Source organism: Rosa rugosa, chromosome 4 (assembly GCF_958449725.1).
Source record: "Rosa rugosa chromosome 4, drRosRugo1.1, whole genome shotgun sequence".
NCBI classification, from domain to species: Eukaryota; Viridiplantae; Streptophyta; class Magnoliopsida; order Rosales; family Rosaceae; genus Rosa; species Rosa rugosa.
In genome coordinates, this window is record NC_084823.1 from 14,200,542 (window position 1) to 14,212,394 (window position 11,853).

Genomic DNA, 11,853 nt, shown 5'->3' on the forward strand with positions numbered 1-11,853 from the left:
GGTCCGAAGAAGAAGAGTCTTCTGAGTCTGAGACAGATTCTGAAGTAGAGTACTTCGAATCCAGACAAATGAATGTTTTGAAAATCAAAAACTGGGAAGAAAGTAAGACAGAATCGTTAATGTCTTCTTATCAGGTGAACCCTGGTACATTCGTTTGTGACTACTGCATATGTCACGAAAAGAATGGTCTCCCTATGTTTTGTGAAGAGTCAAAAAAGACTTATCACAAAGAATGCTTCATAGCTGAGGCAAGAAGAAAAACCAAGAATGGACTTGTCAGCCAACTAGTTGAATAAGAATATGAAGAATATTTCTCTGAGAAAAAAGAGAAAGAAACTTTGTTCCAGGAAACCATGGAACCATCTTCCTCAAAAAAGGAAGATGTCATCGAAGAAAAAATAGATGACAACTTTGATTTGGTTGAAATACCAGAAAAGGTAGGACTGGTGAAACCACCAGAACCTGTTCATCTCTTAGAAAAGCAAGAAGCAGCTATAACAGTTACTGAAACATGGGATCTACTTGGCCAACCTTCTGGCAAGTTTGATTATAACGTCCGATATGACCCTCCGTCATGGTTCAGTAATCCAGATAGCAAAGAGATAATTCCTACAGACTGGGATGATACAAAACCTTCTAGTTTTACATCTCCCACTGAGAAAAATGTTCCAGTAGAATGTAAACCATTCATTCCAAAGGAACAAGCTCAAGAAAATGAGCTTCAGCAATCAAAAGTAGTCTCTACGAGTAGATACAGCAACTACATAGAGATTGGACTAAAATTCCCTGATCATAAAAAATATCATCTACATGCCTTTGTAGATAATGGATCAGGATTTACAGTTGCAAAAAGATTTGCAATTCCAGAAAAACTCTGGAAAGAAGAAAAGAAAACAGCTACTGGTGTTACTTTTGATGGAAGCCATCTCACCATGAATAAAGTAGCAAAAAATGTTCATATCACCATTGGTGGAGGAACATTTACCATCCATAACGTCTGGCAATCTGAAGGCCAAGGAGCAGATTTCTTGTTGGGTAATGATTTCATTCTCCAACAAAGATTTATTCAGGATGAAGAAGCAATCGGCTTCAGAAAAGGAGAACGGGTGTTCTGGGCAGATAGGCTCACTCAAGCCAAAAGTGTGGTCGGACCAAACTTTACTACCCAATATCAGAGATCGCAACAGAATAGTGGTGATCTTAACCCCTACAAACAAAAATTTGAACCCATACTCCAAATCAAACAACAAGAAGAATTACTTGTTGAAGAATCTTCTGAAGAAGAAGAAGAAGCAAAAACTAGTGAAGAAGACGAAGCTAGTTTCATCCATGAGCATAACCTCAAGCACTTTCAGAATAAGCTTGAGTCTCAGAAAATTCTCACTCTTGAGAAAATCAAGAAACTACTCGAGCAGAACATCGATGTAGATCCTCAGAAGTTTTGGGGAAAAGACCCAGTGGTCTGTGAATTATGACTACATGACATGAATGCTATCTGTCATGTCAAAGCCATTCCTCAGTACAAAGAGGAAGACCAAAAAGAATTCAGAAAAGATATTGAAGATCTCCTGAACAAGAGATTAATTCAACCTTCCACTAGCCCTCATCATGCTCCAGCATTCTACGTGAGAAATCATGCAGAAACCCTTCGAGGAAAAGCTAGAATGGTTATTGACTATCGAGATGTCAATAAAAAGACTGTCAAAGACGGCTATCAAATTGCTCAAGTAAGAGTATTGATCAATCAGCTCAGAGGAGCTAAAGTCTTTTCAAAATTTGATGCAAAGTCAGGATTTTGGCAAGTCAAAATGCATCCTGAGAGTGTACCTCTCACTGCATTTGGAACACCACAAGGACATTACGAATGGTTAGTAATGCCTTTTGGTTTAAAGCAAGCTCCCTCAATATTCCAGAGAAAAATGGATAATATCTTCAAGCACGTTACGGAGTTTTGCGTCGTCTACATAGATGACATTCTGGTTTTCTCCAAAAACAGAGAAGAACATATGAAACACCTCCATGAGGTTGTAAAGCTGATAGTTCAGCATGGAATTATTCTAGGAGAAAAGAAAATCTTCTTTATCCTTGATGAAGTTGATTTCCTAGGTATAAATATCAAAAATGGAGTGATAAAACTCCAACCTCATATCCTTGAGAAAATCTGGAAATTCCCAGATAGAATTCCTGATGCTAAGAGTCTAGAGAGATTCCTTGGTGTCATAAATTATGGGAGAGATTTCATCCCCAAGATCTCAGGGTTAACAGCAATGTTATCTCCAAAGACAAGTTCCAAAAGAAAATGGAACTTTACAGAAGATGATGAAAAAACTGTGAAGCAGATAAAAAATCTCTGCAAAAACCTCCCTCCTCTTCAACAACCTAAAGAGAATGATGAAATTATCCTCCAAACAGATGCGAGTGATAATTACTGGTCCGGTGTTGTTCTGGCAAAAACGCCTGGAACTAACATTGAAAAAATCTGTAAATTTTGTAGTGGCAAGTTCAGCCCTGCAGAACTGAATTATCCCACAGGGGAAAAAGAAATTTTGGCTGTAAAGAAAATGATTTTAAATTCTCCAGCTTTTCTTGGAAAACCCTTTACTGTTCGCACCGATTGTGCCAGAGTAAAGAATTTCAAAAATTTCAAACTTGATAAAGCTGCTGATAGAGGAAGATTAGCTAACTGGCAATTATTTCTTAACCAATATGATTATGTTGTTGAACTAATTGCAGGAAACAAAAACTATCTTCCAGACGCCTTAACAAGAGAATTAGCCATGTTCAACAGAAGAGATGATGACGACGAAGGTCGCAATCCCAGAAGCAGAAGAGCAGGGAAAGAACAGGAAGACAATGAGGATCCCAAAGAAAAAATCCTCAAAAGATTCTTGCTAGGTCCAAAAAGGCCAGCCACAACTGATCAATCCCAGGGTAAAGGATTGGCTAGCCCGTCTCAAACGGCAGACGGTAAAGGCTCATCAAGACCGTTGACGGCTGTTGCTTTGCCAAAAAGCAAACCTACTCCAACTGGAGTAATTAATGTTTTTAATTATGAACTTCGAACTTTCGATACTCCTGTGTTCAGAACTGGCAGGAGATTAGCTTACCACCAGAAGGCAATTCTGGATAACCTTTTATTTGCCTTTCAGGAAAGAAGCAGTGGTCTAATGTTTCCAGCCTTGTTTGCATTAACTGAAGAACTATACGAAAATGCTAGACCACAGTTCGAAGAGCCACAGCAGAGTGCTGTCAAGAAAGAAAAAATTAACTTCCTCGAACATCCAGAAAGTGCTAGGGTTCCTATCATGGCACTCAATGAATCAGATTGGCATGAATTCCACAATCTGATAGGAAGGCACAATTCAGAAGACCTAATTCCTCCAACCCTCTTCATTGTCTCAGGATCATATGTTGGAAGATACTTGGTAAATGTTCAGAGTGAACATCCACAAGAACACAAGCTTTGGCTTGTTGAAAATGGTTTTGTCCATAACTTATGGACTAAAACTAATGATGATCTAAAAGGTTTGCCGCCCATCATTATAAACACAGTCAAAAATATCAGAAAGAACGACTGTACACTTCGACTGAAGTTCAGATCCACTCCTCCAGAATGGATCCACAAGGCAAACGGTGAGGTTGAATATATTCCCCCATATCATTATGTCAGGATTATTCAAAGAAAATATCTTCAACCAGCTTGTGTAGCGTATAATGGCCAACCAAACTCAAGCATCCCATGGATGAAAGCCATGGCTCTAGACTACATCAAGAAGATCATCTCTGAAGATGTCAACAATACCTTCCTGGCAGCAGGAGAAAAAACTATCATCACTGCTTACGATCATCCTGACGTAGTCAGCAGTGACCTATTCCTATCTATTACCAGAAAAGAGATAGATTCAACAATGGCATGCATGCAGTGGGTAGAAAAGCTTGAAAATGACAACCACTACAAGATGTATGTCGACACTGATGTTGAAGACAACGCTACAACTGTTCGAATGGCCCAGACGGACAACAACTCCTTTGTCTTTGGCCACCACTCAGAGACTGATGAGAACATGTAGCATCACGGGTGAAGAAGAATAGAGCCAAAAGTGCAACTGTTACCTTTAAGACTTTTGCTTAAAGATACCATTTGCTTTTCAAAAGGAAGAAGTAAGAAACATTTCACCTCTCACCTACTGAAGCTTTTGCTTTTCCCGTACGACCTCCACCAGCAGGAGCACTCAGAAAAGCAGAAGGTCACGGAGTTATCCTGTACATTTTTTAGTTTTGAATTCTAGTTTGAGTTCCGCTCTCTATATAAGGAGCTTTCGTTTCATTTGTAAGGCATTCGAAAAACAGGAAAACATCTTTCCACTATTCGAAAATAGCCATATCAGTTTTAGATTAAAACACCTGAGAGTCTTCTCTCAACTAGTATAGCAGTGTGCTTCCCTTCCTGTTCAGTGTGCAGTAGAGAGCATCATTCCAAGTAAGTGTCGCTATCATGAATAACTAAACAGCTTCGTGCTGTTTACCTAAGGAATGAGGCTCTGGATTCCTAGCATGTATTTCTATTTGAATAAATAAAACAAGGATGCCCTACCCATTTTGTCAAAAGTAGCAAAAATTAAATATCTCTAGCTATCACTATCTGTTACATAATTTTGCATTATCACTATCTGTTGTTTGCATTCCATCTATCACTATCTGTTGTTTGCATTCCATCTATCACTATCTGTTGTTTGCATTCCATCTATAACAACTATCACTATCCGTTTCCTATCATAGTCTGAAGTTTGAAAAGCTTTGCTTACCAAAACAAAACCAGTTTTAAAACCAAGATTAAGACAAAACAGCAGTGATTCCGCCTGTTAAAGTATCCGCTAGGCAGGAAGCCGTTAGGAGAAAAACTTAGGCATGTTGAAGGCTAGTCTTGTTTTCATTTTGTTTTTAGATAAAGTTTCTAAGGCAGACAAAAGCTCTAAAGCTCAGGATAGCATAGGAAAAACCCCTTTTAGTCTTTTCCCAAGCAAATAGTAAGATACGAAAAAGTTGGTGCATCTGGGCACAATACGTGGAATTTTTGGGCATACGGGAATTACCCCTAATTAAAAAGTCATTGGAGACTTCGCCGGACTCCTGTCACCGGTCACTGGAATCTTGTCACCGGCCAACGAACTCTGATCACCGGTCGCCGGACTCTGGTCACCGGCCAGAGGTTGCCGGAGGTTCCCAAAGAGGTCGCCGGAGACTTTTATTACCTCCCAATAAATTTTTATTGGGGGACAATAAATTTTTATTGGGGGGCAATAAAACAGGACGCCGAACTCCCGTCACCAGTCCGGAAGTTGCCAGAAGTTCGCAAAGAGGTCGTCGGAGACTTTTATTACCCCCCAATAAATTTTTATTACGGGGCAATAGAAAGTTTATTGAGTATTATTAGGGGCAATAAAACCAGACGCCGAACTCCGATCTGGCAACTGGAGTCCGACGAAGTCTCTCTCTCTCTAAGTGACAAAGGAAGAGAGGGCAAAATTAAACAAAAAATAATAAAAAATAACTTAATTGGATATTAGTGTAGCTCAAATTTAGATAAATGAATATTTATTGCAGTAGTCTGTTATATACGCATAAGAGGCAGTATCAGGCTGGTAAATATACAATCAAATACATACCAACTTTTTCAGACTTTAATTTATCTTTTTCAAATCCATGATACAAAGCTTTACCATACATTATTTTCTTCCTTGTCCATCTAATAACCCACAAACCGACTTTGGTATGAGTTGCAGAGATTACTCAACTCCTATGAACATATCCGCACAGATTTTCACTAAAAATGAGGAGTCAGGTGACATTTCCCTCTTTCTTTTGTTTCTCTGAATGGAAGCAAAGATTCACGTGCCAATCAAATGACAATAATTTGTGTTGCCTCATCATTTACTGGTATCATTTCCCCAAACATTATCCCAGGAACCACTAGGAGCGGCCTTTGGTCCCTCAATGTAATTTCGGTTCTCATGGGGACCGCGAGGCCCAGGGAACGGAATCCCATTGGGACCTGCTGGAGGGCCCATCTTGGGTTTTGTTCTGACTCCCAATATCCTCAATACAAACCTAGCTAGCTCTCCGTACAATAGACCAGAGCGATCAAAAAGCTGCAGCACAGTATTATCAAACAGTTAGCACCGTTAGCACCATTTCAGCATTTTCTGAGATGTTTCAAATACTTGAAGAGCTATGGCAATGTTCCATGTCAACAAAACAAGTAAGAATATGGAAAACCTCCCAAATTGACCCCCATAAAATTTAATATCCAGGTTTTTGAAACTATTCTTTTGCAAGAAGGCAAAGAAGCTTATAAAAGGTCCTAAATTTGCATTGCCATTTTATCAACAAAGAAAGGAAGATGACAATCACTACATCAAATTTAGCTTCTTTTTTAATTTTTTTATTTTAGCTTAACATGTGAAACTTTCAAAAAAATTTACAGCCCTAAAAAATCATTTTAACCTGTTGCCGCAAGCATTTACCAGACAGTTTTCCTGAAACAATCACAAAGTGTTGATTTTACACTCAGACAAATGAAAAGATACAATGACAGATAAAAACCTGAAGTAGAGCGGTCATGAACAAATGGAATGCCTGGGTGTTTTGGTCTATCAGAATTGCAATCCGACCGAAAAAGCTGACCACACCTTGCAGCTGCAAGAAAGGGAAAATTGAGTGAATCTGTATGGAAAGTATCATCAACTACTTTTGTTTTTGGGTAACAGAAAACCCAAAAAGTTAACTCTAACAGAAACTTTATTTGCAACTGGTAGTAAATAAACTTATTAATAATGCATCCTCTTCTTATTCAATCAACGGCACACAGACTTTTGGTCATTTAGGAAGCTTTGCATTCTACAATACCTCAACTTTAATACATTAGGTACTATGCATTCTTCACCCCTCCGATAGAAATTACAAACAGGCCAAATGAGGGAACGCTTACCACATGGAGTGCTGAAACCCAAAACCCTGGCGCAGATGGAGGAGCACCGTATGGATCATTTGGATCTTGACCTCCATAAGGACCACCCATGCCCATTCCATAACCACCCATTGGGCCTCCCATACCACTATTGTACATTCCACCTCCGTACATCCCAGAAGACCCAGCTCCATACATCCCAGAAGACCCACCATAAAGCCCACCATACCCTCCCCTATACATGCTGTTGCCATACATCCCAGAAGACCCACCATACCCTCCACCATACAGCCCTCCAGTTCCACCATATAATCCTCCACTTCCACCATATGAACCGTATGTTCCAGACATTCCGGTCATTCCAGACATTCCAGAGCCATAACCTGAGTTTACTGTTTGTAGTAAAACCATATCCTTTAATAGGGAAACAAATATAAAAACAGTACTATGGAAACAGATAAAAAAAATGGAAGTCCACAAATGAGGAGAGGGAGAGAAAAGAGCACGTTCACAAACCTCCATACGTGTTGCTACTTCCATAGTTCTGCTCCCAAGGCCTAGAGGGAACAGGCCTACCAAGAGTATTTCTGTTATTCGGGGCACTTTTATCAGCAGTTGATACTATTTCTCCAGGTCTAGCAGTTCCTGAAGCCTCCACTACATCACTTGTGCTTCCAGCTGATGAGGGTTTAAAAGGTGGAGGACCAGATGAGGAGCCTGCTCTCTCCCACGGCTTTGGGGGAGGACCATTAGCTGCAGCAGGCATCAACATAATTCAGTCAAAAGCACCCAGACCAGACCACATCATCTTAATGGCCCTTGACCAGCCCAACAAATATTGAGAAAACAAACAAATTCACAAATCTTCCTACCTATTTAAAATTTGCAAATATTCATAAATGCCACAAACAAATAAAAGAAGGTTACGCTAGTTCTCATAAGAAATGAATCTCCCATGTATTTTTATCAAAATTCAGTGTCCATACACTACGTGATAAAGTTCAGCTAATAATCAAAACTGACCAGCATGATATGGATCTTAATTTTAAACATTATTTTGCTCCAAAACACTGTCATAGTTAGAGTACTGCCCACATTCCATACTAGAACAATTGTACATACCTATGGATGCGTTATGTACAAATGAGTAAGTGCTAGAACAGTATAAGCACATTGAAAGGCACACAGAAAGGACACGCTGACTGTCAAGCAGTCAATCATAACATATTGTAACTACCAAGGTTTAGATAGCTTTAGGCCCATGCTTTCATAGGTTCCCACCCCCTTAGTACTGACCTAGTTATTTTCCAAGTCCCCAGTTCCGAGCCAGAGTTCGCCAAGCACGTTTGAGATTTCCAGGTGTCTAAACTAGTAACAACATCAAAACATTCACACTCCTATTCACAGAGACCAGTGGCAGAAAGATAATTTGAAACTGGGATGGGTGGAACCTCCGACCTTTTCAATTACCACACAATTTTCAGCAAGCATACATCAACAGAAAACAAATACTAGCAAAAGATTAAGGTGTAACTTGGATTCCAGCAATAGGAATTGGCTTTCGTTAAGCAAAAACCATCATCAATTCATGAACAGAGTTAAACTACCAATCAAAAGCATAGCATAAGTGCAAGTCTTCTGTAAATTAACAAACCCATTGAATTTCCCAAACCATCCAGGCATTTCTGTGATTCCATGCTCAATAAAAACTTAAATCAGAAGCTAATTGAACCCAAATTTCAACCAGAACAAAAATTCAGCCTTTTGAATCCAATCCTCAATTACTTGAAAAGGGTACTCATTTCAGCAATCCGCAATTGAAAACCCTAAAGTCTACCGAAACCACTGAACAACTACCCAAGCGAACAAAAATCTAAGAAATCAGATAGAATAAAACAGAAAGAAAAAAAATGAAACTTTTGGTGTAATCCAGAATCGATAGGCTAGAATTCAATGGAAAATTGCATAGTAAGGCAGATGGGATTATTGAGGAACCTGAAGGTTGGGGCTTGGAGTCCATGAGAATTGCAGAGACAGGACATGAGATAGAGAGGATGAGGCGGTTCCTAGTTTTGAAGAGAGACTTTCCTCTTTCTCACTCGTTTTTAATTTGTTTTATTATTACAATTATTATTTTTGTTGTTGTGAACGGTTCAGTTGTCGGTTTGTGTTGGTGCCTAGAAGGACCCAATTTCAATGTGGATTTGTTGGGGAGTCAATGGTCCTGTCACCTGTGGCGGCTTTGGAGTCCCACTTATAAATGAGGAGGTTATATTTTTTTTTTTTCCTTTTTTTGTTACAAGGAGGACTAGGAAAGAAAATTATCTCCCAACTCAACTTGGTAAAATTTCTGTAGCCAGCAGCCCATTTTGCAAAGAGAGATTAGTAACCCTCTGGAGGGAGTTGGGAAGATCCTTCTTGAAGAGCAGATTCTTAAAATGAGGGAAAAAAAAAAAAAAGACACTATCCATTCAACCTATTAGAGGGCTTAGCATTAGTTCTTCCAACATAACACACCTCTCCCAGATCATCCGAGAAAGCTTGACTAGCATGGACAGGAGGAAGGTCAAACACAACCATGTTAAAATTCGTGCTTCTACTTCACATATCTGAATCTTTTCATAAGCGCTTTGCAATTTGAGATGATGGAACTAAGACGATGAAGAGAAGTACTGGTGTCCAGAATTAGCTTCACCAAAAGGGCTGAATAAGATTCAATTTCTATGTAGTTAATAATACAATCACTAGACACTTTCATACCATATAATAAAGGCCTAACACTTCAGCATCAAAATCCTCTCCAATACCAAAATTGACTTGGAAACCTTTAATTTAATCTCCACTAGACTCTCTAACAAATCCACCAACTCCAATTTTGCCACTAGTAGTTCTTGTACCATCAACATTCAGTTTAACTACACAAGAAGGAATTTGCCATTTTAGCATGGTAAAATAGTAAGACTTATCCAACGTTTTTATAACCTACACGTCATTCTATTAAATCCATTCCTTCACAGCAGTAGCAATAATTTAACCAAGGTTTCATGGCATGTGAAAATTAGGGTCAAACACAACTTTATTTCTCCATTTTCATATAATCAACATACGAAGATGAAAATATTACACCATTTAGTGCTCAAAACAGTTGGACTATAACAATTAATGTAAATGAGCTTGCAGCTAGGCATTTCATTGCATCTCAAAAGAATTAATAATTAACTACAATAGGAAGAGTGAAAGATTGCTAGATATGATGAACATATGCACAATCTCTAAAAAGATGGGCTAACGTTTCTCTTTCCTAATGATATATAGGGCAACAACGGTAAATTGTCTTCTCATTCTCTGAAAGATTTGTAAGTAGTTTTCCATGACTAAAGATCCAGTTAAGTTTGAGGCTTGGGAAGAACTTATAACTTTCATATGACTTGTCAAGGTGAATTATCTGACAATAAGAGGTAAAACAAAAAAATGTTGTAAGCAGACTAAATCATACCATTGGAAGAATGAGCTCAAATTTGGATGTCCTATCCACACCCATCAAAATCAAAAGGAATATTTAGAATTTTCTCAATGATATGCTGAGGTAGATATATAATAAGATAGAAGCTCAGTGTTCCACCCCATGATCGTCCCAAAAATTGCAAACTTTGTTGGAAATGTCAATATTGATCATCTTATTGTGATTAGAAACCAGCCTAGTAACAAGAGCAAAACGCCAAACAAAAGCTCAATTATAGCCTAGTAACCAACCCATGCAGCAAGGCTAAAACACTGTTGATGCAGACTTTTCTGTTAGAATCATTATGGACTTGTCACACATTGCAAACCTTGATTCTTTAATTGCTGTTAGGAGACTGGGAGAAATAGCATCCCTTACCTCGAGATCTTGATCATCCAGGAATGTTTTAATTTCTCTCATGTCCAGTCGATCGTATATTTCGGATGTGATACTCCTGCGAGTGTCAGGACCCCTGAAACTCAAAAACACATCATACTTCCACTGACGAGCTGATGATGCTTCATAGGCTGTTTTGGAGCTTGATACCATTGAAAACGACCGAAAGAGAAAACAAAGGCAAGAAGCGGACAATAGGAAGGAAAACAGAAACTGAAAATAACACAACAAGAAAGATGGAGGTTCTAGGAGTGGAGGCTGATAGACGTTTCAAGTGTGGAGATTCTAAACAAATGGACATCTTATATAGCAAGTAATCATCTTTGATCACCGTGCAGTAGCTCCAAGGTAAAGAAGGTGTTCGCGGTCTTATTTGGTAGTTGACGTATTTTTCTACACAGTATACTTGTTTGGTATATTTTTCTAGGTATACTTGTTTGGTAGTGAACATATTTTTCTACACGGTGTACTTGAGTGGACATATTTTTCTACACGGTATACTTGTTTGACACATTAACATAAAGTAAATTGATAATTAGCTTAATGTCAAAACTAGTTCAACGTACATGGACACAAACTATAAACCAATACTTGTAGCTTAATGAAACAGTGTATCAATTCATTAAGTATAGTAATCCAATTCTTAGTCTGCAAGGAAGATTACAATGAAGTGTTACATTAAGGATCTAATTAGGAGACCTAATCCGATATGAACTGCTTTGATAGAAAGCTTCTTGAGGTTTAAGTCACCTATATAAATAGATGAATTGGTCCCTGTTGCTACCACGGATTTTTGCATTAGTTATGTCCATTAGGAAGCAAGGTTGGTAAATAACAGAAAGCCATATTCAGTGATCGTGGTTGCAGTTGCAGAAGATGGAATCCATGCCTGTGATTGCTGAAGGTAAGCCTTGATCCTTTTGTGATTGTTGTCGAGTTAATGTGCATATGATTGTGAGGGTGAATATATGGTTTTACAATTGTTATC

The 11,853-nt window shown here is 38.6% G+C and overlaps 1 protein-coding gene across 2 annotated transcripts; it reads right to left on the reverse strand.

Moving 5' to 3' along the window:
• Positions 1-5,538: 5,538 nt before the first annotated feature.
• Positions 5,539-9,121, reverse strand: LOC133745457 (peroxisomal membrane protein 13-like). Of its 2 annotated transcripts, none has more exons than XM_062173532.1 (5): positions 8,963-9,121; positions 7,484-7,720; positions 6,989-7,350; positions 6,604-6,696; positions 5,539-6,149 (listed from the first exon to the last, which is right to left on the reverse strand). In XM_062173532.1, the coding sequence occupies exons 1-5, from the start codon at positions 8,985-8,987 to the stop codon at positions 5,928-5,930; spliced, it is 939 nt and encodes a 312-aa protein (XP_062029516.1). In that variant the 5' UTR covers positions 8,988-9,121; the 3' UTR covers positions 5,539-5,927. The 2 variants fall into 2 exon arrangements, with proteins under 2 accessions (XP_062029516.1, XP_062029515.1); XM_062173531.1 differs by having other exon boundaries at positions 6,989-7,359.
• Positions 9,122-11,853: the final 2,732 nt, after the last annotated feature.

Excerpts from the sequence above, each read along its gene's own strand:
- LOC133745457 (XM_062173531.1), bottom strand. The coding sequence starts at position 8,987 with ATGGACTCCAAGCCCCAACCTTCAG. Across the intron at positions 7,721-8,962 it reads CTCCAAGCCCCAACCTTCAG|CTAATGGTCCTCCCCCAAAG; the intron begins GTTCCTCAATAA and ends TGCCTGCTGCAG. Across the intron at positions 6,150-6,603 it reads TCATGACCGCTCTACTTCAG|CTTTTTGATCGCTCTGGTCT; the intron begins GTTTTTATCTGT and ends ACTGTGCTGCAG.